General features: G+C 41.3%; 1 protein-coding gene across 1 annotated transcript; it reads left to right on the top strand.

Moving 5' to 3' along the window:
• The first annotated feature begins 733 nt into the window (after positions 1-733).
• mmp2 (matrix metallopeptidase 2) lies at positions 734-25,365 on the top strand. The gene is made up of 13 exons (XM_078544247.1): positions 734-1,096; positions 2,060-2,286; positions 3,342-3,490; positions 7,320-7,448; positions 7,882-8,055; positions 10,473-10,646; positions 16,641-16,814; positions 18,149-18,304; positions 18,977-19,103; positions 22,702-22,838; positions 23,560-23,719; positions 23,956-24,065; positions 24,499-25,365. Exons 1-13 carry the CDS (start codon positions 944-946, stop codon positions 24,600-24,602), a joined length of 1,974 nt encoding a protein of 657 aa, XP_078400373.1. The 5' UTR covers positions 734-943; the 3' UTR covers positions 24,603-25,365.
• The last annotated feature ends 999 nt before the right edge of the window (positions 25,366-26,364 follow it).

Here is a 26,364-nt window from a genome sequence, read left to right as displayed (position 1 = left end):
AGTGCAAACCCTTTGAAAAGGATTTTATAATCAGCCACAACAAAAACAGAATTACCTGGAAAAACTCAGCATTTTTCCAGGTAATTCTGTTTTTGTTTTGGATTTCCAGCATCCGCAGTAGCTTTTAGCTTTTTGTTTTTATCTTTTATAATCAGCCCTTTGATTTGTTGAGTAACAACACGATTAAAGTGACCAATATTATCCGCCACATGGCTTGAATTAGTTATTAACCATTTTCTGCTGACTGTAGCGCCAGAGACTATTCCTTCCATTGCTGCACCTCAGGCCTCGCATTCTTTGCTTTCATTTTTAAAAAAATGTATTTATATAGGGCTGTTCACTACTACAGCATCTCCCAAAGTGCTTTATAGCCAATGAACTGTAGGAAAAGAGATTGTCTAAAGAGAAGGAAAATATCAATGCCGTGCGTGGGGTTAAATCCTGTGTCCCTTTTGCAACCTATATAAATCTAACATTTGAATTGTAAAATTAAAACCACATTGCAGTTCTGTTTAATTTTCATGGACACATTTTTCGGCAATATGAGCGGAATCCTGTAGCTGTTTCACTGCCTTTGGTGCATTTACCAAACACCCTTATCTAACAAAACGCTTTCATCTTCCATAATAGTCTTATTTCCAAATATAAACTTATGGGAGCTTGTGTTCCTGTTGCCAGTGAGTGCGTTTCCTTCGGTGGGTTTTTTCAACTTCCGCCAGTACTCCGCTTCAGCAGATTGATCGCGCCACTGCGCATCTGGAAGTACAAAGGATTTTGAGTCGACAGGAGCGAGTAACAACAACACATTGTTGCCTGCAGACTGATACCTGTAACAGCAAAGCAGAGAAAAGCAGCACCATGCTTGTGCAGTGAAGGATATCAGAGGGACGCCACTAACAGCGATATTCCTTTTGATAGATAGGTGCCTTCCCACTGGAAGAAAATGACTATCAAAACAACCAGCAACTTTTATCGCTTAGTCTTAAAAGTAGCGTTGCTCCAAATCATCGGGGTGCAGCAGACTCTAGAGGCACCGACTGGCATAGTCAAGTTTCCAGGGGATAACAGCACGAAAACAAACAAGGAAATAGCCACTGTAAGTTGGGTAGTCGTTAACTTTCTAACACCCGGGTGCCTTGCAAATGGCGTTTTATGTTACTGGGCTGATCATTTGTTGTAGCTTCTACTAGCTGCCAAAACGAAGGAAGCGAATATTCCCCCCCCCCCCCAGTGTCCCCAGGGATCAAAGTTTCTTATAGGTCTAGAAGTGAAAACACAATGGGCCTTGATAACATCTGTTCGTTTTGGCAGTGCACGGTCCTTACTAACAGAGAAAACAGAACTGTTTTAGATAGCGGAACGTCGTGCAGTACTTTTAAAGGAGTTCGCTAATAACCTCAGTAACAGGATCAATCTTTTATTTCAATAAATATGTGCGGTCAAAACAGAAACATTATTTTTGTATAGTTTGACACATGACGTGAAGAAGTTAATTGAACAGAACACATGTTTCAATCTGTCTAGTTTATCCAAAGCGAACATTCCAAAACGATAATACTCGTCAGTTTGGATGCCAGTTCAGTGCCTCAGATATAAATAAACAACCCCGATTATTAAAGTTCGTGCTGATGAGGCAAGGATGGCCAAAGTCCAACTCGGCTCACTATGACTGCAGAGTGAATATACTGAGATTATTCCTTTCTGCAGATTATTGGCCAAGACTAGCAAATTACTCATACATTTGGAAATATTGAGGTTAACGTTTGCAAATTGCATTTAAGAAAATTGTTCACGAAATCAGTCTGAATGATCAAAGGCTTTTTACATAAAAATCAGCGTCGAAGAAGAAATCTGCAATGTAAGTGAGAATTGTAACCAATTTAAAATGGTCAGCCCCAATCTTTCGAATAAATACACGGAAGTTCTTACATACAGGCAAAGTTTGCACAAATGCACTCAAACACTGATTCACAGCGTTTGCAACTAACTCAGTAATGCTTGTCTCAAATTCCATTCATCTTTCCACACGCTAAACGTATTCATGAATGTTTTTAATCAGTTATACTTGAACAAATTCTATGGCTGCCCGAAAGAAAGGTGCGATCTTGTGGTGCTGTCCGACACACTGAAGAAGATGCAGAAATTTTTTGGACTGCCACAGACTGGAGAACTGGACAGTGAGACTGTAAACGTTATGAAAAAGCCGCGATGCGGAGTTCCTGACCTGGCCAATTACAACTTTTTCCCACAGTTGCCCAAATGGGAGAATAATCATGTAACTTACAGGTAGGCGTGTATTAACTGACGGGGTTTTTGTGTAATGTGCGTTTTAATGGAACTGATTGGTAAAGCGTTTGAAATGGGGTTACTCTGACCGTGCATGGCCTCCCAATCTGATACAGAGAAACATGAAAGAGTTTCTAATATATTCCTAGATGTTATGGCTGTGTCTAAGGATAAGGCACTATTGAATGAACTAACTTGACCAGAAACTGAACTGGACTAGCCATATAAATACTGTGGCTTCTAGAGCAGGTCAGAGGCTAGGAATCTTGAGGTGAAAGACTCACTTCCTGACTCCCCAAATACTGCCCCCCATCTACAAGGAACAAGTCAGGAGTGTAATGGAATGCTCCCCATTTGCCTGGGTGAGTGCAGCTCCAATAACACTCAAGAAGCTTGACACCATCCAGGACAAAGCAGCCTGCTTTATTGGCACCACATCCACAAACATTCACTCCCTCCACCACCAACGCACAGTGGCAGCGGTGTGCACCATCTACAAGATGCACTGCAGGAATTCATCAAGGCTCCTTAGACAGCATCTTCCAAAGCCACGACCACTACCATCTAGAAGGACAAAGGCAGCAGACACATGGGAACACCACCACCTGGAAGTTCCCCTCCGAATCACTCACCATCCTGACTTATATATAAAATATATAATATTTTCACCGTTCCTTCACTGTCACTGGGTCAAAATCCTGGAACTCCCTCCCTAACAGCACTGTGGGTGTACCTATACCACAAGGACTGCAGCGGTTCAAGAAGGCAGCTCACCGCCACCTTCTCAAGGGCAATTAGGGATGGGCAATAAATGCTGACCCAGCCAGCGAAGCCCACATTCCATGAATGAATAAAAAAACTTAAGAAATCTACCGTTTGCCAACTCAGTGGTTGAGTTGCTGTCAACTATGGTGCCGAGCAGTATTCGTTTTTCTTAAAATAGGTCATCTGTAAGCATGCAGCCATGATAGGAGTTGTGGGAAGGGCTCCTGCCATACTGCCCTGCATCGCAAACCCTTCATGTCAAGCTGAGCTTCTGTTGGTTTTGCTCTCAGGATTTTAGGATACACTCACGATCTGGACTCAGAGACGGTGGATGACGCTTTTGCTCGGGCTTTTCGGGTATGGGCTGCCGTCACGCCTCTGTCATTTACAAGGACCTTCGATGGAGAGGCGGACATCATGATCAACTTTGGCCGCTGGGGTAATAATTGTTTTTTTTCTCTTGAAACCCGAAGTACTCCTGGAACACGGGCGATCAATCCATGCTGGGTTATTAAATTCAGGATCGTTATTGGTAGGTGATGCCGAAAGGGGAGGTTTAGCCCATGCTTCCAGACAAGGACATTTGAAATGGTTGCTATTTGAATGGAAGTATTTGTCAAAGACTTTGTATTTCGCAGATATTTTGGATCCAAACTTCTCAAGAGTGGAATCCTGGTGTGACCACTGGAGTTGCGCCTGCTCACATCCATCAGCACTGCAGCTGGCAGAGTCCACAGGAGTAGATCTCAAAAGAACGGGTGTGAGCACCATGCTGGCTGCATCTCTACCATCCGTCTTCCACATGCATTTGGGAGTTTTGGTTTCCATTTGCCAATGGGTAGTGGGGGGGCGCCCAGGCCCAACTCCAGTCACATTCAAAATTAAAATGCTGCGGATGCTGAAAACTGAAATAAAAACCCGAAAATGCTGGCAGTATCTGTGGGGAGAGGAAAGACTTGATGTTTGGGGTTGATGGCCTTTGCTTGAAAGGACCTTGGCATGAAATGTTAAGTCTGTTTCTCCAGGGAAATTTTCTGTGATCCCCATAAGGCGGTTGGTCTTTCCTCAGATTTGCTCTCCCTGTGGGGGCAAGCGACGGTGGGGGGGGGAATCGGGGTGGTTGGTGGAGGGTGGTGGAACCCACCTGTTTGCTTGGCCTGAACCCCACTAGTGGAGGCCAGTATGTCTCACTTCCCTAAGTGTACAGGGCCTTCACTGATATGTTGAGTAGCAGTCTCTCCTCAGGAGAAGAAACTATCTGCAAAGGGACTCCCCACTTCTTTACCAGCATTTCCTTCATGTGGGGCAGATAGAGATTTTGTCTCCTATGAGACAAATTAAGGAACTCACAACATTGGCTGCACCTGGGTCCCTGCCAGTTACTTGGGGTCCACCCAGTTGCCATCTAGAAATATAATTGGAAACCAGGGGAACACGAGGAATTTCAGTGCACTCTCATGTTCATCCATACAAAGACAACATTTCTATAACAGAATGTCATGTCCTCCCATGTGTAATGGTTTAATCTAGAGGAAGCCAATTCTTTTAATATTCTCTTCTCTACGCCTAAAAATGCGACCTCTTTAAAGAGTTATGTAAGAAATGGCTCAGCTGAGTGGTTTCGGTATTTTCCACCTCAGGGAATGTACAATTGTACTTCCCTCAAGCCACCAGATTCAAAATGGTTCCCCTGCTATGGAATTAATAGTAAATTTTCTGAATATTTTTCATTCAGTTTATTGCATTTGCCTGGACTGCCCATTTTATCTTTACTTTTTTCCTGAAGATTTTGGTTCCTTTGTGCCATGCAGCATTCTCAAACCAGAAAGAGCAAGTGCCTCCAAAAGTGCTGCTGATAACCTGCCCACTAGGAGCTGACTTGTTCGTAAGAACGTAGGAGCATAAGAAATGGGAGCAGGGGTAGACCACATGGCCCATTGAGCCTGCTCCAGTATTCAATATGATCGTGGCTGATCTTGGGCTTCAACTCCACTTTCCCACCTGCTCCCCATGTCCCTGAGAGACCAAAATTCTATCTATCTCAGCCTTAAATGTATTCAGTGATGGAGCATCCACAACCCTCTGGGGCAGAGAATTCCAAAGATTCACAACCTTTTGAATGAAGAAATTTCTCCTCATCTGAGTCCTAAGTGATTGTCTCCTTATCCTGAGATTGTGCCTCCCTTTCCACTTGTTTTAGGTTCCCCGATTTTAGATTTTATTTTTATGAGTAAGCATCTGAACTATGTTCAATGTCTCTTCCATAGGCATGGCCAAGACCTAGACCAGTAACTAGTTTTGCTGTGAACAGCTTTGCAGCCAGCCCATCAGCACTAGTCAATTCTTGATCCCACTTGAATAGTTGTCTTAACTCCTTTCAAAATCTTTTGTATGCAGATATTTTGTAATATTGTTCCTGTTTCTAGTATGGACATTTTTGGAAGAGGACTTCAATATCCAAAGACAATGTCATTTTTATAATAAATGAAAATTCATGTATGAATGCATGAAAATGATAGGCAGGAAAAGTCCATTCAGCTTGTTCCCTATAGTTGTTCTGCCATATGGATCCTGAGAGAGACACTTCGTACCCACTTGAAGCCCTGTAATTTCCAAGGAGAGACAAAAAAAGTCTAGATCAAAGCCCAAGCCAATTCAGAGAAAGGCCTTGAAAATCCCTCTCTTGCCCCTTTAAGTCAATCAAATTGAGGGCAGGCGATTATAGATTTGAAGAAAGTTTTCAAAATAATGAGGGGCCTGGATAGGGAGAAATTGTTTCTGCTCGTAAATGGATCGAGAACCAGAGGGCACAGTTTTAAAGTGTTTTCCAAAAGAAGCAAATGTGAGGTGAGAAAAAACTTTTTCACACAGCGAGTAGAGTTTGGAATGCACAGCCTGGAAGTATGTTGGAGGCAGGTTCAATTGAGGCATTCAAGAGGGCATTGGATAATTATTTAAATAGAAAAATGTGCAGTGTTACGGGGAAAAGACAAGAGATTGGCACTAAGTTAAAATGCTCAGAGAGCTGGTGCAGACTCAATGGGCCAAATGGCTTCCTTCTACACCATAACAATTCTGTGATCACATTGACCATAATTTATATTATAGGGTATCTACCTCTTGTACAAAGTGATATTCACCCCTACCAGCAAGAAGTCCAGTTCTCTCATGAAGGAATGCAGCAAATCAGGGTTCGTTGAGTTTGAAAACTGTTCCACAGGTTCACTATTCTCCTGGAAAAGGAGGGCTGACTAACGTGCAACTTGGCTTTGTAGTTACGCAACATGTAACTGGCCCTCCTCACCTATCTAACTAAAAAAAAGCTGACCCATGTAAACACAATCCCGTCTTTTCGTTATTTCATAAACCTTGATCAAAATGCCTCTGAGTCCATGCTACTCTAAAGTATGAGCCTATTTGGGTAGCTCAGGTCTTTTAAACTAGGAATCAATCTGTGGTTTCCTCTGCACATTTTCAAAAGCCTCAATATGCCCCATCATATAAGGAGACCAAAACTGAGTACTATATTCTAAGACCCAACCAAGATCTTACGCAAAGACAAAGTGCATGCTTTGTTTTGTAGTGTATTGTCCTGATTGTAACTTAGGATCCTGTTTGACTTAGTTATAGCTTCACAACACTGATCCTGAACCTTTCAACAGTGATTACAACACCCAGATCTTTTTCTTTCACCACTGGCTGCAATTCTGTTCCCTGTAGGGAGACCTGCCGACATGCATAACATTTCACTTTTGTAAGCTGAGCTTCATTTGTCAATCATAGGCCCATTCCCCCAATGCAATTGAGCTCTTCTTGCAGCAGTTAACTGTTCTCTACAATCCTAACACTCACACATAGTTTTATATCATCCACAAACTTGCAGATCATTTCCCAAACACCTACATCTGGAATATTAATAAACATAGTAAGGAAAAATAATTGATAAATTTAATGTGAACAAAATGCAAATATAAATTAAATTGTTTTCTATGCTCTATTCAAATTTTGCTATTGTCATCTCTTACACATCTTATTTAATGAATTTCTGTGTTACAATGGCACTGGAAAATTGAAAAAGTTAACTGCTACCTATGTAGCTTGTGGAACAAGCCACCAATGAAGATTCAAAGTGTTCTGATTGGAGATTATGACTGCAACCAACATAGTAAAATGTTTTTCAGATAGTTAAAGGTCAAAGTTGTTATTGTAACTTAAAATAGCGATGTATATGGAGTATAACCATGCGGTGCAATTTTAACTTTGTCAAGAACATGGTGATGGATACCCATTCGATGGGAAGGATGGGTTACTGGCACACGCCTTTGCCCCAGCGAAAGGAATTGGTGGTGATTCTCATTTCGATGATGATGAGTTCTGGACGTTGGGTGAAGGACGAGGTACGCTAACATCTGTTTAACATTTTATTCATTTTAGTCACACATTTGTTGTCCATATTTGACTTGAATCCAGTCATTAAATGTTAATCTTTTCCATAACCAATGCTTTGCAAATTGTCTCAATTTATACTATACTTACTGACCATAACACAACCACTTATTAGAGATGAGTTTTAATGTTGCTCAGTTTTCAAGCATTGTTTCGTGATCACCAAATTCCTTGAGTAACCATCCACATATTTAATCTACACAGAAACTATGACCACAGCTAATATCAATATCTACTATTTTGCGTAATACAGCACAGGCTAATATTGATCACATGATACTAAAATTATTTTACTTTATAATCGCAATTTTACAATATTTATTAATGTAGTTCGCAATTGGTGATTTGAAATTCAGTGAGTCTTTCTACATTTGTATTTTACAGTTATTAGGGCAAGATATGGGAATGCAGAAGGTGAATTTTGCAAATTTCCTTTTATGTTCAATGGGAAGGAGTACGATAGCTGCACTACTGACGGTCGTAGTGATGGCTTCCCCTGGTGTTCCACAACTTATCATTTCGATGCAGATTCAAAATATGGATTCTGTCCTCATGAATGTAAGTTTTCTGTTTTAAGTATTTTCAGTTCATCAACACCAACTTTCATGTATTTAATGTAGAAAAATGAGTGATAGTGCTTCATAGAGGTATACATGGACAAAAATAAATGCCGAGTCAAAGGAGGAGATTTTGGGAAGGGTGATCAAAAGCTTGGTCAAGGAGGTTGGGTTTGCAGAGGACATTAACTGAGGTGGAGAGTCAGAGGCGTTTAGAAAGAGGCTTCCAGAGCTTGGAGCCCAGAGAGCAGGAGTTATGACTGCCAACAGGGTGCAGGGAAAGAATAGATGCACAAAAAGCCAAAATTGGAAAACAGAGAATTTGGTGGGGAGGTTGTCAGGCAGGAAGAGATAACAGAGTTAGGGTGGGTTGAGGCCATGAAGGAATTTAAACATGAGAATAAAAATTTGAAATTGGAGAATTTGCAAAACTGGGAACCAATTTTGGTCCGCAAGGACATGAATTATGGATGAGCAAGCTATGGGCAGCGGAAAATTCTGGAAATGCTCAGCAGGTCAGGCAGCATCTGTGGAGGGAGAAACAGATTTAACATTTGCAAGCTCCTTCTCTAAAATCAGGGACTTATGCTGGAGTACAGCTCCACACACCCATGTTACTGTAGTCTAGTCAATAATGCAACCTGGCTGGCCTTACTCATAATTTAGTCCATAATTATTGAGGCAAGTTGTAACGACCCTACGGGCAACCTACTGAGATCATCTAACTCAGTCTCTTGATTGAACCTAGAGCCTTCCTGATCATTGTGGCTCGTTACCACACTTGGTGGCGATTTTATCTACTGAAGTACCAAGTTCTGTTTCATAAGGCTGGGCTTTACAACCCCTTTGGGGATGGCCTGGTAGGCTGGCAAAAAGGCTCAGGAAGGCGACGGTTGGTGTTCCTGTCATCTTCCTGGGCCATGCCATTTTTCCAGCAGGGAGAAAGATGCAGATGGCCTGCCCAAGCAGGGCCCAGTTGAGCCACTTAAATGTCCAGTTGAGAGCCTGTCTTGCCTTTGCTGGCATTTTACCAGCGCTTGGGGGGTTGTTCATTGGGGTGCTGGAGGGTAGCCTATGCCACATTGGAAGGCTGCCAGGTAAACTGTGGCAGCCTCCTGATAGACTCTGGGGATGACCCACCTTCTTGGGCCCTGTTTGGCACACAGAAGGGCCCCATGGCAACAATTGCCAACCCCATGGCCATAGCACCGCCTTCCTTCAGCAAACCACCCCTTCATCCCCTTGCCGGCGCCTCCTTAACTGTCCTTGGAGCCCCCAGACCCCACCTACCTGACTTTGAGGGTACATGGCCATCAGTGCACCCTCATCCTTAAGGTGAAACCCCAGCAGTAGTGGGGGCAGGCCACCATACTTAATAGGGACAGCAGCCCCAGTGGCGAACTCTTCATTGGCTGCCACTGACAAGATGCAGCCCCCGGTCCCACTGACAGCTGAAGTGGATGAAGTGGGTTCACTCCACCCCAGCCCCCCTTCCCCCACCAGCTTTCAGCCCCAGTGGCAGGACCCCTGTACCCTCCATAAAATCCAGCTTGCAGTTACTAACAATTGTGGTCAGTGAGTTTAGTGAAATACGCTATATGATATAGAATATCACAAATGCAAATGGTACAGAAAAGGCTCTTTTGACAATAATAACAGTATTTTTTGTGAGGTGTACCAATTTGAATAATTTGTAGTTATACTCCAACTAACGTACTGGAAAAAGTGTTGCAACTTGTTTTTAGCTGAGAACAGCACTTCTACCAACCTGAACATTTCCATTTATGGTGCCATTATTCTGCTGTTGTTTTTTATGCTTTTGTCTAGCACTGTAGACATGTGATTTCACTCAAGCCCAAAAGATGTGTGTTTGTACTTCTTATTGCTGCATATTCATATGAGTCAGCAGCATGCCTAAATCTATCATAGCCATAATTGATCTTAAGCTGCACTTTTAACCAGCAGGCAGTATCCATAATAACCTAGGGTTCAACCAATTTACTGCAGCTGGATCAGGATGATGTTAAATATGAGTCATTGAAACAGATGTTCATGTTGCTCAACAGTAACAACATTAAAATGAAGCTGTTTTTAAATTCATAGACCATTCGAAGTAAATAACAAGTCAGGAATATTCTTCTCCACTTCTGTATGATCAATTTTGGAACTAAATTGTAGCAGGATAAAAGTCTGATTTAAAAGCAAAAAACTGTGGATGCTGGAAATCGAAAACAAAAACAGAAATACCTGGAAAAACTCAGCAGGCCTGGCAGCATTTGTGGAAGGGAGCACAGTTGAGTCCGCATGACTCTTTAACAGAACTAAGGAAAAATAGAAAAGGGGTGAAATATGAGCTGGTTTGTTGTTTCCTCTAAAAGTGAGCCTGTAATAATATACAAATGTCTTGCTTCCTTACAGCACTCTTTACTATGGGAGGAAATAGCGGTGGAGAGCCATGCTCATTTCCTTTTACCTTTGAAAGCAGGCAGTATGACAGCTGCACAACAGATGGAAGAACAGATGGCTACCGGTGGTGTAGCACAACCAGCAATTATGATACAGACAGAAAATACGGGTTCTGCCCAGACCCAGGTACTACCAATTCATGCGCAATACATGATTAAAAGGCGGGTTACACAACTTCTGTGCCATTCTTCATTTGTTATTTAACCATGCCATTCCTTGAAAACACATGAACCAATAATATAACCCTTGGCAACACCGTAACACTGCTATGCATTGGGCATTGACTCACTGCATTACAGGGACGCTGAGATATGAGGTGTGTGGAACACTTGCTGCATGCAGGATAACCTGAAGAACTTTGGGCACTTAAAACCTGTAGGCTGGTTTTGTACTAGTTTAATTAATACCCTAATTCTCATACAAACAAGGGAATTTTTCCATATGTGAGAGCAACAACTGAACAGTTCATGGGCTAAGGAAATGTTAGAAACGATAGAAAAGTAACGGTGCAGAAAGAGGCCATTCAGCCCCTTCAGCTGTTTAAAATAGTTTCCTGAAAAAAAAAGGGTTCTGGAACGTAGGGCAGGTATCTGATCCTACCCGCCCCCATTCACTGTAATGCCTCCATGCTCAAATTGCCACAGATCTTTCCTCCGAAGGAGTCAAGGGCCATGCATGCACAACCTCTTACTATGAGCAGCCTTTTCCAATGAGCAAATATGAAAATAGCATATGGTGGACAGAGGAATGTGCATGAAGTGCCCAAACATTAGTGTGTGGACGTAGAACGTTCTGGTTGATTGTATTGAAATCCAACTTGCTATTTTTACTTACTTCATTTAATGAACTGTGCAATTAATGTGATGATATGACAACACAGTGCCCAGGAATAAATGGAGAATTTTAAAAGATTTAACAGTTTGCAAACTTGTAAGTGCATGCCCCCTTTGTGGTGATGCACCAAGCTTAGATTGAAGTATAGTTAAGATGCATCTTATGCCGAGATTTAAAATGAAGCTACAAGTTAATATAATTTCCTTGGCAACCTTGTATACCTAGAAAATATCTTCTACGCCTGCTTCCTAGTTTGGGCCCAGCTAAGAGATTCATTCAAACTGTCACTTCTTTCCATATCATTCCAGCATTGCTATTTAATATAGGGTGTCCTTAACTTCTAAAAAAAAAGTTTCTCTGCTCTGCTAGATGTGCTGCCAAAGTTCAGGCAAACAGTATCGGAAAAGAGTGCATGGCTGGAGAGATGGTGCAGGAGGGAAGGCTTTAGATTTCTGGGACATTGGGACCATTTCTGGGGGCAGTGGGACCTGTACAAGGCGGACGAGTTGCACCTGAACCAGAATAGGACCAACATCCTTCCGGGGAGGTTTGCTAGTGCTGTTGGGGAGGGTTTAAAATAATTTGGCAGGGGGATGGGATCCCAAGAGGAGGTTCATCAGGGGGAGATGCACAGCCAAAATTAGAAGAGAGAGCAAGTGAGTCTGGAAGGCATAGAAATTATAGGCCAGTTAAGGCACAAGGGAGTTTGGCAAGGTTGGATGGTAATTATTTTCATGCAAGGAGTCCGACGAATAAGGCAGATGAGTTGAGGGCACAAATTAACACGTGGAAGTATGCCATTGCTGTCACAGAGACATGGTTGAGAGAGGGGCAGGATTGGCAGCTCAATATTCCAGGATATAGGGTCTTCAGGCAAGACAGCGAAGGAGGTAAAAGAGGAGGGGGTATCACAATATTGATCAAGGAATCAATTACAGCAATAAGGAGAGATGACACCTTAGAAGGCTTCTTAAATGAACCATATGGGTAGAACTGAAGAACAAAAAAGGAGCAATCACATTGCTGAGAGTGTACAATAGGCCCCCAAACAGTCAGAAATGGAATTGCAGATATGTAGGCAAATTTCAGAGAAGTGTAAAAATAACAGGGTAGTAATAGTGGGGGATTTCAACTTCCCCATCGTTAACTGCGTTAGTCATAGTGTGATAGGTTTAGAGGGAGCAGAATTCTTAAAATGCATCCAGGAGAGCTTTTTAAGCCATTATGTAAAAGGTCCTTAAAAAGAGGGGCAGTCCTGGACTTAATTTTAGGAAATGAAGCCGGGCAAGTGGTAGAGGTATCAGTGGGGGAGCATTTTGCAGATAGTGATCATAACTCCGTTAGATTCAAGCAAAATATTGCGGATGCTGGAGATCTGAAACAAAAACAAAAATACCTGGAAAAACTCATCAGGTGCTGTCAGACCTGCTGAGTTTTTCCAGGTATTTTTGTTTTTATTTCCGTTAGATTCAAGGTTGTTATGGAAAAGGACAAGGATGGGCCAGAAATCAGAGTTCTAAATTGGGGGAAGGCTGATTTTAATAAGATCAGATTTGGCCAGGGTGGACTGGGAGCAGCTACTTTTAGGTAAATCTGCGTCAGAGCAGTGGGACTCATTCAAGAAGGAAATAGGGAGAGTTCAGGGCCAACATATTTCAGTAAAGACAAAGGGCGGGACCAACAAATCCAGGGAACCCTGGATGTTGAGGGATATACAGGATTGGATAAAGAGAAAAAGGGAGACTTATGGCAGATACCGAGGGCTCAAAACAGCAGAAGCCCTAGAGGAGTATAGAATGTGTAGGGGGTTCTCAAAAAGGAAATTAGGAAAGCAAAAAGGGGGCATGAAAAAACATTGGTAGGTAAAATAAAGGAAAATACAAAATTATTTTACAAGTACATTAAGAATAAGAGGATAACTAGGGAAAGAGTAGGGCCCATTAAGGACCATAGTGGTAATTTGTGTGTGGAGCCGGAAGGCGTAGGTAGAGTTCTAAATGAATACTTTGTGATGGTGTTCACAAGTGAGAGGGACAACGTGGGTATAGAAACCAGGCAGAAGGACTGTGATATAATTAAAGAAATTAGCACAGGAAGGGAGGAGGTTCTAACTGGCCCGGATGAAATGTATCCCAGGCTGTTGAGTGGGCCAAGGGACGAGATAGCAGGGCCACTGGCAATAATTTTCAATACCTCTCTGGCCACAGGAGAGGTGCCAGAGGACTGGAGGACAGCCAATGTGGTACCGTTATTCAAGAAGGGAGAAAGGGATAAACCAGGGATCTACAGGCCAGTCAATCTAACCTCAGTGGTGGGGAAACTATTGGAAGCAATTCTGAGGGACAGAATTAATCTACACTTGGAGAGGCAGGGATTAATCAAGGACAGTCAGCATGGTTTTGTTAAGGGGAGGTCATGTCTGACCAATTTGATTGAACTTTTCGAAAAAGTGACCAGGTGCGTAGATGAAGGCAATGCATTTGACGTAGTCTACTTGGACTTCAGCAAGGCTTTTGATAAGGTCCCGCATGGGAGACTGATAACAAAGGTAAGAGCCCAAGGCAATTTGGCAAATTGGATCCAGTATTGGCTGAGTGGCAGAAAGCAGAGGGTGATGGTTGAGGGGTGTTTTTGTGACTGGATGCCTGTGTCCAGTGGTGTTCCACAAGGATCGGTGTTGAGTCCCTTGCTGTTTGCGGTATATATAAACGATTTAGACTCGAATGTAGGAGGGCTGATCAGTAAGCTCGCGAATGACACGAAAATTGGTGGGGTGGTAAATGGTGAGGAGGATAGCCTTAGATTACAGGAGGATATGGACGGGCTGGTCAGATGGGCTGATCAGTGGCAAATGGAATTCAATCCGGATAAGTGTGAGGTGATGCACTTGGGCAGGAGAAACAAGGCACAGGAATACATGATGAATGGTAGGATCCTGAGAAGTACCGAGGATCAGACGGACCTTGGTGTGCATGCCCACCAGTCCCATAAGGTAGTGGGTGAGGTAGATAAGGTGGTTAAGAAGGCATATGGGATACTTGCCTTTATTAGCTGAGGCATGGAATATAAGAGCAGGGAGGTTATGCTGGAACTGTATAAAACGCTGGTTAGGCCACAGCTAGAGTATTGCATGTAGTTCTGGAATCCGCATTATAGGAAGGATGTGATTGCACTAGAGAGAGTGCAGAGGAGGTTTACCAGAATGTTGCCTGGGCTGGAGAGTTTTAGTTTTGAGGAGAGATTGGATAGACTGGGGTTATTTTCCCTGGTGCAGAGGAGATTGAGGGGGGACATGATTGAGGTGTATAAAATTATGAGGGGCATAGATAGGGTAGACAGGAAGGAATTTTTCCCCTTGGTGAAGGGATCAATAACCAGGGGGCATAGATTTAAGGTAAGGGGCAGGAGGTTTAGAGGGGATGTGAGGAAGAATTTTTTCACCCAGAGGGTGGTAGAAATTTGGAACTCACTGCCTGAAAGGGTGGTAGAGGCAGAAACCCTCATAACATTTAAGAAGTATTTGGATGTGCACTTGCGATGCCATGGGCATACAAGGCTATGGGCCCAATGCTGGAAAATGGGTTTGGAATAGTTAGGTACTTGTTTGACCGGCGCAGACTTGATGGGCCGAAGGGCCTTTTTCTGTGCTGTAGACATCTACGGCTCTCCTCTTGTCTGTTTCCAGCCATTTCCCTTCCCTTCAATTGCAGGCCAATTTTAAGGATGACCACTGGTCCTTTGACATCTACCATCGCCAAATAACTTGACCTCTGACCCTGGAGTTCACGCAGATTGAGATGTTTAGCACCAGGGATGTTAAATATTTGATAAAACTCAGGGCCAGCTAGTGCTGACATTCGCATTTCAGAATGGGTGCAACTTTTGACTGTTGACAGTTTATTGATTGTATATTGTGCTGTGCAAAGAACAATCATACTCACCAACCACAGGTTTCTCTTTACCCTCCTGGTGCAATAGCAACCAAGAATAAAGCTGGTGGAGGCTAGTCAGATGAACAATATGGTGGCACATATCTGTTTTCAAGGTACTTCTGCAATGCAATGTAACAAAGTCTGATCTTTCAGTTGTGATTACCATTGGCAAAAATGTGCTTTGTTTCAAAAAAGGAAACAGACTTTGGCAAAATTATCTACTCAAGATAATTACTACCACCACACTTTAATATGACTTAGACATCCAAATATGCATCGTATTTCGAAAAGGATCTTCCACCACTTGTGAAAACAGCATCACCATCTATCAGGGAATGGGATGAAGAAAAATCTGTACGACAAAATTTATGTTCACAAAATGAACTCAATGAGCATTTCTGCATTATGCTGTGATCATCTTGAATCGAACAGGCCCTCCAACTGACTCAAAGATCGGAATTTTCATGGTCCTGTGGAGACGACGTTGTGGACAGGGATGCTGGGAGAATAAGGGCTGGGGAGCCACATCGCAACAGCTCACCAATGCATTTCCACCTCCAGGGGTGGGCTAGGAACCAGGTTGGCTGCCTGCTATACAGAGGCGGGCAACCAATTGGAGGCCATATTGTGACGTTACTGATATTTTCCAGCTGTCGGAGCAGAGAGCTCTCCTTGAGTATGGCAGCTGCTAACTTAATCGAAGCAGCCTCTTGGTAGTAGACCCCCAGAGGGTCCATGCTGCAACGACAGCCACCAGGATGAAAAGCTGCAACTGCGTCTCTGACTGCTCCTGCAGAAGGAGAGTTCCCCTCTACCCTGATGGGTCTATCAGCCTCTTTGTTTGAAGACTTCACTGCAAGCAATTGAGTCACACTCCCTGCCTGCCTGCCTTAGCAGCAACCCCCCTCTCCTGGTGGGACTGCCAGCCCTCAGATTGGGCCTCCGGCCTCGGGTCCTGCACGCAGTCAATTAAAGGGCAGTGAGCACAGGGGCGGCAATTAAGAGCCCAAAGTATCTTATGACAAAAATTGTGGGTTAAAGTCTCCTTAAGTAAATTTTAAATAAGCCAGTCTGATTTGGTTGTTGCAACAGTGGATCAACTCATAACTATGGTTCAGACTGCAGGCTAACTTTTTTAACTGCATTTGTAGAACATCACACTTTTTAGTGTCATAGTTAATGCAGATGAGCCTTTTTATTTTACATTTAATGAATGGACCTTTACAAAAATTATTTTTAATTCAGTGCCCTAAATGTCATCGCCCCCCCCTTATTTGAAAACTTCTCCAACTGTCTAGTTTGTTGGTGTGTAATTTTTTAAATCTTGCTCATCTGTCTGATTTCTGCATTTCAGCTTTGTCAACAGTTGGAGGAAACTCAGATGGTCAACCTTGTGTATTTCCTTTCACTTTCCTTGGGAAAACATATGATTCCTGCACAACTAACGGACGTAATGATGGCCAGATATGGTGTGCGACCACTGGAAGCTATGACCAAGACAGCAAGTGGGGATTCTGCCCTGACAGTGGTAAGTTGAATCATACTCAGAAAGGAATGGAGCACTTTAGCACAAGGTACTCACAGCTAGATGGGTAGTCTTGGGGGCAGTGGGTGATGCCCCTTCCCCTGAGTCAGAAGCTCCACCCCACGACTTGACAGCTAAGGAAGATGTGTACACAACATGGCCAAACAGGTTGAACCTGCAAATCCTTCCAACACAAACAAAAGGCAGTAAAAGCGGGAGAAATTCTTGGTCAGCCATTTGATGGAAAGAGAGTTGTAGCCTCAACCATCACCATTCATAGCTCCAGACTACAACATGCATGTTAAAGTACATGTTGCCCAAGTACCTGGGACAACCTGAGTGATCTGTTACACACCATCACCATTCACAGCTATAAACATTGTTAGGGAACATTAAAAGTTGCTTATATATCTGGGAGAGGAAATTCACAGTTTTTGAAAGCTAAACTCTCTGAATCTCTTAGGGTCTTTATTTAAGGAGCGATATACTTGCATTGGAAGCAGTTCAAAGAACCTTTCCTCATAAGACAACCCTTTTATCACAAGAACCAAGATTAAGCAGGTTGGGTCTAAACTCATTGGAGTTTGGAAGAACGAGAGGTGATCTTATTGAAACTTATAAGATTATGAGGGGGTTTGACTGGCTACATGCTGAGAGGATGTTTCCTCTCATGGGGGAATCCAGAATAGGGTCACAGTTTCAGAATAAAGGGTCTCCCATTTAACACAGAGATGAGGAGGAATTTCATCGGGGTCAATGATCTTTGGAATTCTCTACTCCAGAGAGCAGTGGAGGCTGGGTCATTGCATATGTTCAAGGCTGTGTTAGACAATTTTTGATCTATGCGGAAGTCGAGGATTATGTGAGACAGGCAAGAAAGTGAGGTTAAAGCCACAATCAGGTCAGCCATGATCTTAGTGAATGGTGGAGCAAACTTGATGGACCAAATGGCCTACTCCTGTTGCTATTTCTTATGTTCTTATGGGTCACATTTAGGGTGAAGAGATTCTATGGAGCCCCTGTGCCTCCTCTTGGAAACTCACAGATGAGGCTGAAACCCACTGTATCTGGTTCCCAGACTAATTCCTAGGTCTTTCCCTGTGCTCTGGGCAGACTTGTTCCAGAAATGGATCAGACAGGCTAGCAGATGATCATGGCCAATGTAACAACAGGCGTGGGCTTTGTGCATATCCACAGCTGAAATGTATTTATAGTCTTTGCTAACAGTTAATTAATTTCATTATAAGTAGTTAAATAAATGAACATGGGAAGATATGATGTGCCTTTCCTCTATGGATCTTTTCAAAAAGGTGATTTTCCTTTTTCAACTCTTGTAGGTTACAGTCTTTTCCTTGTTGCTGCTCATGAGTTTGGTCACGCGCTTGGCTTGGAGCATTCCCAAGATCCTGGAGCACTAATGGCCCCAATCTACACCTACAGCAAACACTTCAGACTCTCAAATGACGATGTTCTCGGCATTCAGAAGCTTTATGGTACAGCAGCCGCAGACTAAATTAATAATAGGAAAACTAAAGTTTGTTTTGTATGTTGCAATTCCAGAAGATCTTAAACTCCTACAGCTATTAAGAAAATATTCACTGACTTGACTGCAAGCCATAGTGCTACATCAAGGAGGAGAATCATGAGGGAAGTAGTTAAATATAGATTTGACGCCCTCCCCCCAACAGTTCGATAATGCGAAAAGCACAGTGTCAAGAAACTTCCTTTTTTTGTGGGAGACATTGCAATTTTATTCTAACTCCCATGCAGCAGAAAACTAATTCTATAATACAGGTTGTAGCATTGTCAGGGAATAGCTGTGATAACCACTTAACTATCCATCAGGGACCAGCCTAGTTATCAATCTGAAGGTACAGTGTTAGCTTTCACGTGTGTGCTCACAACGTGCAGCTCTACCTTGCCACCACCTTTCCAAACGTAGCTGAGGTGGGAAAGGTGTCACACAGTCTGAAAAATTCCAGTTATAGTCATGATATAGTATTCAACTGATGCATTAACATGTCACCCCACTGACACAGTATTGTTGCCATGCTGAAAGAGCTGAGCAATCAGCAGCATTATTGCTGACACAACCTTTGTCTTTTTTGTATCCTACTGATTTATCCAACTGGAAACGAATCTTGTATATTCTGGGTTCACTTCAGGTGCACCAACCGATAAACCCTTGCCACCAACACAGGGTCCTGTCACTCCTATGAACCTATGCGAGGACAACTTGGTCTTTGATGCAATTGCACAAATCAGAGGAGAGATTTTCTTCTTCAAAGATCGGTAAGGACTTTTTCCATTTTGTATCTATCTTTAAATTTACAATTAAATAAATCAGTGGAAATAAAAATTAGATAAGGTGTAAAACATGTTCTTTGTTCTCTGTCACCATTTTACACTACCAAACAAAGGCAAGCTTCCCCGCCTTGAGTTTTCCAAAGTTCTTCTGATTAAACTGAGCTCTGAAACTACAACTGGATGAGCATCTGTGTTATTCCTGTCTTTCCTTTCTGGCAGAGAACACAGCGTATTGGAAAATTTGAGCATGGTGTGTTATCTTCATTGCTAAGGAGGCCAGGACAATAATTTGGAATTAGATGGACTGTGAGCTGCTCAGAACCTGACTACTTTTTACTTTATAAGCAAAGAACCCTCACTCCTTGTTCTGGGATTCACCACAGCGCAAAGCCAAACAGATCAGAGGGGCTAATGAGGATACCCCATACTGCATTACACCATCTTCAGTACTGAAGGGATTTCGCTGAACTGTCAGCAGCACTTTACAAAATTATTACCTAAAGTAGCATCAAAAGAATTGCTAGAAATGACTGCCCATGCCACAGTACAGAAACAGCTCTTAACAAAATCACAAATGACATCCTCTGTCACTGTGCTAAGCTATCTCTCCTCGTCTTTCTCGACCAGCCTTTGACACAGTTAACCACATCATCCTCCTATAATGCTTCTCCAATGCCGTCCAACTGGGTTGACTGCATTCACCAGTTCCATTCTTAACTATCCAGTCTTAGCCAGAGAATCACATGCACTGTCTTCTCTTCCCACTCCCACACCATTGCCTGTCTATCTCTCTCTCTCCTCCTTTAAGATGCTCCTCAGAACATGTCTTTTGACCAAGCTTTTGGCTGCCTCCTTTTCCTGATATCTCCTTATGCAGCTAGGTGTCAAAGTTTTCTTGATAGCGCCCTTGTGAAGTGCCCTGGGATGATTTATTAGTTAAAAGCACTTTAATAAATGCAAGTTGTTGTTGCACCTGGGTAACAGCTTTTGGCACTAATCCAATATATCTGCACAGAATGCTGGTGTGAAGAATGCACCTGAGGCATTCCAAAAGTTCTAGTCCCTGTTTACACTCTTGGAGATCTCAATAATCCTGGAGCACAACAAATGCAAAGGATTTGAACAACAAGTGCCGGTGTGATCTATTATCGTGTATGGGGGATTGGGAAGAATTCAGAATGCAGCATCCCATAAGACAAAGGGAAGGCACCCAACCTGCAGCAACACTGTGGGCACTAATGATCACTCTGCCCTTGAAACCATGACTAACCAAAATCCACAGGCCTATTTTGTCAGTTTGTACCTGAAATTATAACAGCCATGCTGCAATGCAGATTGAAACATTGGAGTTTTGGTGATGCCTTATAATCCCAGCCAGATTTCAACACTGAGGATCAAAAATTCTATAGTATGTTTATTTGTTAGGCATGTTTGTGGAAAAGAAGAGATTGGAAGTTGCACAGGACCTTGATCGATTGTAAAAGGATCTCTAAGCATCCATGAAGCCTAGTCATTTTATCAGGGACAAATTTTTATCATGGCTGCTCTCAGATCTCAGGAATTCAGGCACTTACCGTCATGATTTTTTTTTTCTCCATGTATGCCCGTGTTCCCAAATGCACTGAAGGAAAAACTTTGTAGTAAATTCTTTTTAAGGGGGCAATTTTACTTTAAATCATGTAGCTGCAGAATCACAACAACAACTTATATTTATCTAACATCTTTAATGTAGTGAAACGTCCCAAGATGCTTCACAGGAACATTATAAAGCAAAGTATGAGCCACATAAGACATTAAGCCAGATGACAAAAAGCTTGGCCAAAGGGTTAGGTTTTAAGGAGCGTTCAGGGAGTGTCTTAAAGGAGGAAAATGAGGTGGAGATGCGGAGAGGCATGGGGAGTATACTTAAGAGCTTGGGGCCTAGCCAACTGGAGGCACGGCCTCCAATGAGGGAGCAATTAAAACTGAGGATGCACAAGAAGCCAGAATTAGAGGAGCGCAGATATCTCAGAGGATTATGACCAAGAGGAGATTACAAAAATAGGGAGGGGCAAGGCCATGGAGGTATTTGAAAACAAGGATGCAAATTTTTAAGTCAAGACATTGCATGACCAGGACCAAATGTAGGTCAGCAAGCACATGGGTGATAGGGGAACAGGACTTGCTGCGAATTAAGACACAGGCAGCAGAGTTTTGGATTACCTCAAGTTTACGGAGGGTAGAATGTAGGACACCAGTCAGAAGTGCGTTGGAATAATTGAGTCTAGGGGTAACAAAGGCTTGGATGAGGGTTTCTGCAGCAGATGAGCTGAGACAGTCTTCACAATATATATAATGGTGGAAACTTCTGCTCAGCCAGTACTAGATGTTGAATAAGCAGCCTGATAATTTTGCAACAGTAGAGGAGCCAAGAGAGATGGTGGGTGAAGTAGAGCTGCGTGTTGTTAACATACGTGTAAAAACTAACACTGTACCTTTGGATGATTTCACTGAGAGGGAGCAAATAGATGAGAACTCAGAAGGGACCAAGGATTGATTCATGGGGGGAATACCAGAGGTATTGGTGCAGGAGCAGGAAAAGAATCCATTGTAAGTGATTCTCTGGCTATGATTAGATAGATCAGAATGGAACCAGGTTAGAGCAGTCCCAGCCAGCTGGATAACATTGAAGGGGCGATGGAGGAAGATGGTGTGGTCAACTGCGTCAGACAGGTCGAGATAGAAGAGGAGGAAAAGTTTACCTTTGTTACAATCATACAGGATGCCATATGTGACTTTGATATCAGAGCTGCTTCAGTACTAATTGGAGGGATTCAAACATGGAGTTCTGGAATAGAACAGATGGTAGTGGATTTGTGAGGTGACAATATGTTTAAGGAATTTGGAAAAGAAAGAGAGGTTGGAGATGGTACGTTAGCGAGAATAGTGGGATCAAAAGTTTGTTTTTTGAGGAGGGTATGATGCTGGCAGATTTAAAGGAGAGAGGGACAACAGCTAAAGTGAGAACCGCCACAAGCAAATATTTTAATTCTTCAATGTATTAATGAGTTAAACTTTAATCTGACTGTTGGGTAACAGTAATACAAATTATCTCTTACCATTGACATTATAACTGTTATTCTAAAATTTTCTAATGTTATTTTCCTTATTAACATTACTTATGTCTTACAAAAAGTTACCAATGATGAAATCAGTTTTAATAGGACATTTTCATTATAAATGCATTATAACTTCATTTCCTTATCACTGCTTTGGACAAGTTTGGTTAACTTTGTATAGACTTCTGCATGTAATTAGCTCATTTACATTAATTTGGTAGAATCACTAGTTTAAAGATGGCCGAGTTATTCTCCCATTTGCCAAAGAAGTCAAATAGATTTTTTTCCAGATCTTTTTATTAAATTTCCATAAACATCTTGTTTAGATGTTTTAAAAAAATAATTTTTTTAATGAACAACCTCTTACAGACATAGGGAATTATGAACTTCCACTGCGGGTATTCACTTTGCCTATGATGATTAGAAGCAGATGTGCTGATGAATAAGCCCATTGTACATTCCCTAAAATCTTTTGTGCTGTTTAGATTCTTGTGGAGAACCACAAATCCCCGGACCAAACCCACGGGACCTGTGCTAGTTGCTGTTTACTGGTCTGATGTGCCTGAAAAAATGGATGCTGCCTATCAGGAGCCTTTGCATGACAAGTCTGTATTCTTTGCAGGTATTCATTTCAATGTTGATTACTGTGATTCAGTAAATATTATGCAATGCAAATGTTATTTTGTCAAAAACAACTTGTGAATACAGATCCAAACCTTGGTCAATTTTTGGTTAAAATTCTGCAAATATACAAATATATTGAATTAAAATGATTTATTTGATCATTCTGCCCTTGACAATTCCTGCTGCGGGTGGGAGCAGAAAATCCTGGCCATTATTTACTTTTTAGAACTATTTGTTGCTACTAAAAAAAACAGTAACTATCTAAATGGCAAAGAATAGAGGCCCATGCACAACAAAAATTTTAACATCATTTTTGTAGAACTACTATAGAAATTCTGAGCTAAGCACAATTTTGGAGTAAATGTAAGGAAATTTCAAGAATAAACATTCTCTACAATTTGACCTTTCGCTGCCACTAGGTCACACATGGAAGCAATAATGACCAAGAATTATGTTAAATGTGAAAGAGAATAAAGCACTTGTATTGTACAAAGCAGTAGCCTGGCCTAAAGTGTAAACCTCCCTTCAATAATGTTAGATAAGACTATTTATCAATCTCTTATTCGGAACTTTAATTCAACTGTTACAAGATGAAAATATATCTTTACTCAGATTCATTGTGGCTGATAAATTACTTGTTTTGCAGAACACATACATGCTAACTCTAAGAAAGGTTAATCACTGTACTTTACTAGTAAACTTTGGTTCTCTTTATTCAGGAGATCAGCACTGGATTTATAGTGCCAGTGACCTGGAGAAAGGATATCCCAAGAAAATCTCCACACTTGGGTTACCAGAAGACTTGCCACGAATTGATGCAGTTTTTAACTGGAAGAAAAACAAGAAGACTTACATCTTTGCAGGTGACAAGTTTTGGAGGTAGGCTGAAACTCCAAAATATTAATCAGAGGAATGTTTATTTCGGTTCATAGATTTAGTAGCATAGTTATTTTTTGTTTTTAAAAGTGCAAATTCTGAAGCCTCACATTTCACAAGCTACAGATATTCTTACATTGGCAATATCTCATTAACATACAATGAATACAATAACGTTACTTCATAACTTAATATGAAGACCTTATTAAGACTAAAGGGTGCATATTTCAAACTTACAGATACAATGAAGTGAAGAAAAAAATGGATGTTGGATTCCCTAAGTTAATTGCAGATGCCTGGAATGGTGTCCCAGACAGCTTGGATTGTGCCCTTGAGTCTCTTGGAAATGGTAAGCCATAGTTCCGTGAAATAGACTGAAGCTATAGAATGTCACTGGTTACGAAAAGGAAGCCAAGCAATCTTGCACTTGATATAATGGAATTTGTGATCTGATAGGCATATTTCTTATTTTTTTCTCTTTTATATAAAACACATATGTAAATTAGACTTAATATATTGTAATGACAATAGTTTGTTTTGACAAATGTCAACATTTGTTTCAAAGTTATAAAAATGAATAGTAAAGGCAGTGTTCCAAATTAATGCACCATACCGAGCGAATGGTAGAACTCACCATCTAACCTAGTAATTTCTGCATAAACTCTTAACCTTTGATACTGAGAAGAGATGAGGCATCTTCCAACCACCACTGAGAAAAATCCCTGAATGCTCATTTATGAATGTGTATTAAGTTTGTTACATTGTTTTTTCATTTTACACAGGACACACCTATTTTTTCAAGGATTGGTACTACCTTAAAATGGAAGACCAGAGCTTGAAGATTATCAAAGTAGGAAATGTGAAAACTGACTGGCTCGGTTGTTAGGATAAACACATTTTTTTATCATTTATCTTATTTTCTTCCAAATAGTCATATGTCTTAGCTGTAAGTTATTGTTTAAGTGTTAAGTATAGCATTGTCTCATGGTTGTAAAGTCAAGCTTGGAATTTTACACCAAGACCAATTACAACAGTATTATTATCCAGCTTTGCTATTGAAACAATATTTTTAGGTCAGTATTTTCATTATTCTGTAAGAACTAAGGAAAAAATGGTGAAGGCACAGGTTGCCTAAAGTATTGATTTATGTAGTGTGATGGAATTAGAATGAAAAACCATTATTTAAATATTTGAAAATGCTTTCTGTACTTTACTGGTACAGTTTTTTTAACACGGGCCATATTCATATAAACTTGAATTTTTCTTTTAAAATACAAGAAATATTTTAAACAAATCTAAACTAGTTCTATGCAATGGTATTGAAACATCGTAATAACCAAGACATGGAAATAATCAGCTATCAAAAACAGATCACAGTTACTACTTTTTAGAACAAATATATGGTGGATAGCTGAAAACAACCTAAAATCAGGCTATTTGTGATTTTTTTTCTGAACAGTAAGTTGAAGCTTTTGTAATGCCCAGATATTATTAAAAAGTTGACAACTCACAAGAAACACTGGTGTTTCCATTTCTTGTTTCACAGTGTTAACCAAAGTTACAAAGAGATTGTGATATTTTGAACCATTCTTATACTAATTTAGTTTTTTTTTCATAAATTTTATATTCAATAAAGTTGTCTTAAAGAGTTTGGAGTCCATTTTTCTGATTAATTAGCAGTGAAAGGACAGTGAAGACAGGTAAAGTTATCTCACTATTAACTTTATCCAGAAACTATTTAACTCTACAACACAATCAGTATTAATATATTGTTAATTAAATAAATCCTTGCTCAGAACTATACATTTTGATGAAAGTCATCTAATGAATAAAAAGATTGACAAACCTATTTAAAAGCAGAAGGTGGGATGGTTACCAGTGTGAAAATGTGTTAACCCCATATTAGGAATGTATAGTCTTAATATAAGTTCCAATTTGCAAGCACAAAATAAATTATTTCAGGCACAATGGAATGTTCAGTGACCTTTCTCTTGCATAACTTTACAAATCAAATCCAAAAAGTATCCACAAACTTATAAGTCTAATTGCATTTAGCCAATAATTTCCTGCAATGACAATATTTGCAATAAATGCTGTTATGCCAGTGTGCACCTTGGTCCTCCATTGGTGAACTTGAGCCAAACATTTACTGGAGAATGGATGAGAATGTGCCACAACTAATGTACGAGCAAGGAGCAGGAGTTGGCCATTCGGCCCCTCAAGCCTGCTCCGCCATTTTATGAGATCATGACTGATCTGATAGTAACCTCAAATCTGCATCCCGCCTACCCCCGATAACCTATCACCCCCTTGCTTACCAAGAATCTATCCACCTCTGCCTTAAAAATATTCAAAGACTCTACTTCCACCACCTTCTCAGGAAGAGAGTTCAAAAGATTCACGACCCCCTCAGAGAAAACATTTTTGAATCATCTCCATTTCAAACGGGCGACCCCTTATTTTTAAACAGTGACCCCTAGATCTAGATTCTCCCACAAGAGGAAAGATCCTCTCCACATCGAATCTGTCAAGACCCCTCATGGTCTTATATGTTTCAATCAAGTCGTCTCTTACTCTTCTAAACTCCAATGGATACAAGCCTAGCCTGACCAACCTTTCCTCATAAGACAACCCGCCCATTCCAGGTA

Source organism: Cetorhinus maximus, chromosome 6, assembly GCF_964194155.1.
Source record: "Cetorhinus maximus chromosome 6, sCetMax3.hap1.1, whole genome shotgun sequence".
NCBI classification, from domain to species: Eukaryota; Metazoa; Chordata; class Chondrichthyes; order Lamniformes; family Cetorhinidae; genus Cetorhinus; species Cetorhinus maximus.
Note: the sequence above shows the minus strand (reverse complement) of the source record. Positions and strands in the feature narration are given on the sequence as shown.

Excerpts from the sequence above, each read along its gene's own strand:
- mmp2 (XM_078544247.1), top strand. The coding sequence starts at position 944 with ATGACTATCAAAACAACCAGCAACTTTTATCGCTTAGTCTTAAAAGTA. Across the intron at positions 8,056-10,472 it reads TGGATTCTGTCCTCATGAAT|CACTCTTTACTATGGGAGGA; the intron begins GTAAGTTTTCTG and ends GCTTCCTTACAG. Across the intron at positions 24,066-24,498 it reads CCTTGAGTCTCTTGGAAATG|GACACACCTATTTTTTCAAG; the intron begins GTAAGCCATAGT and ends CATTTTACACAG.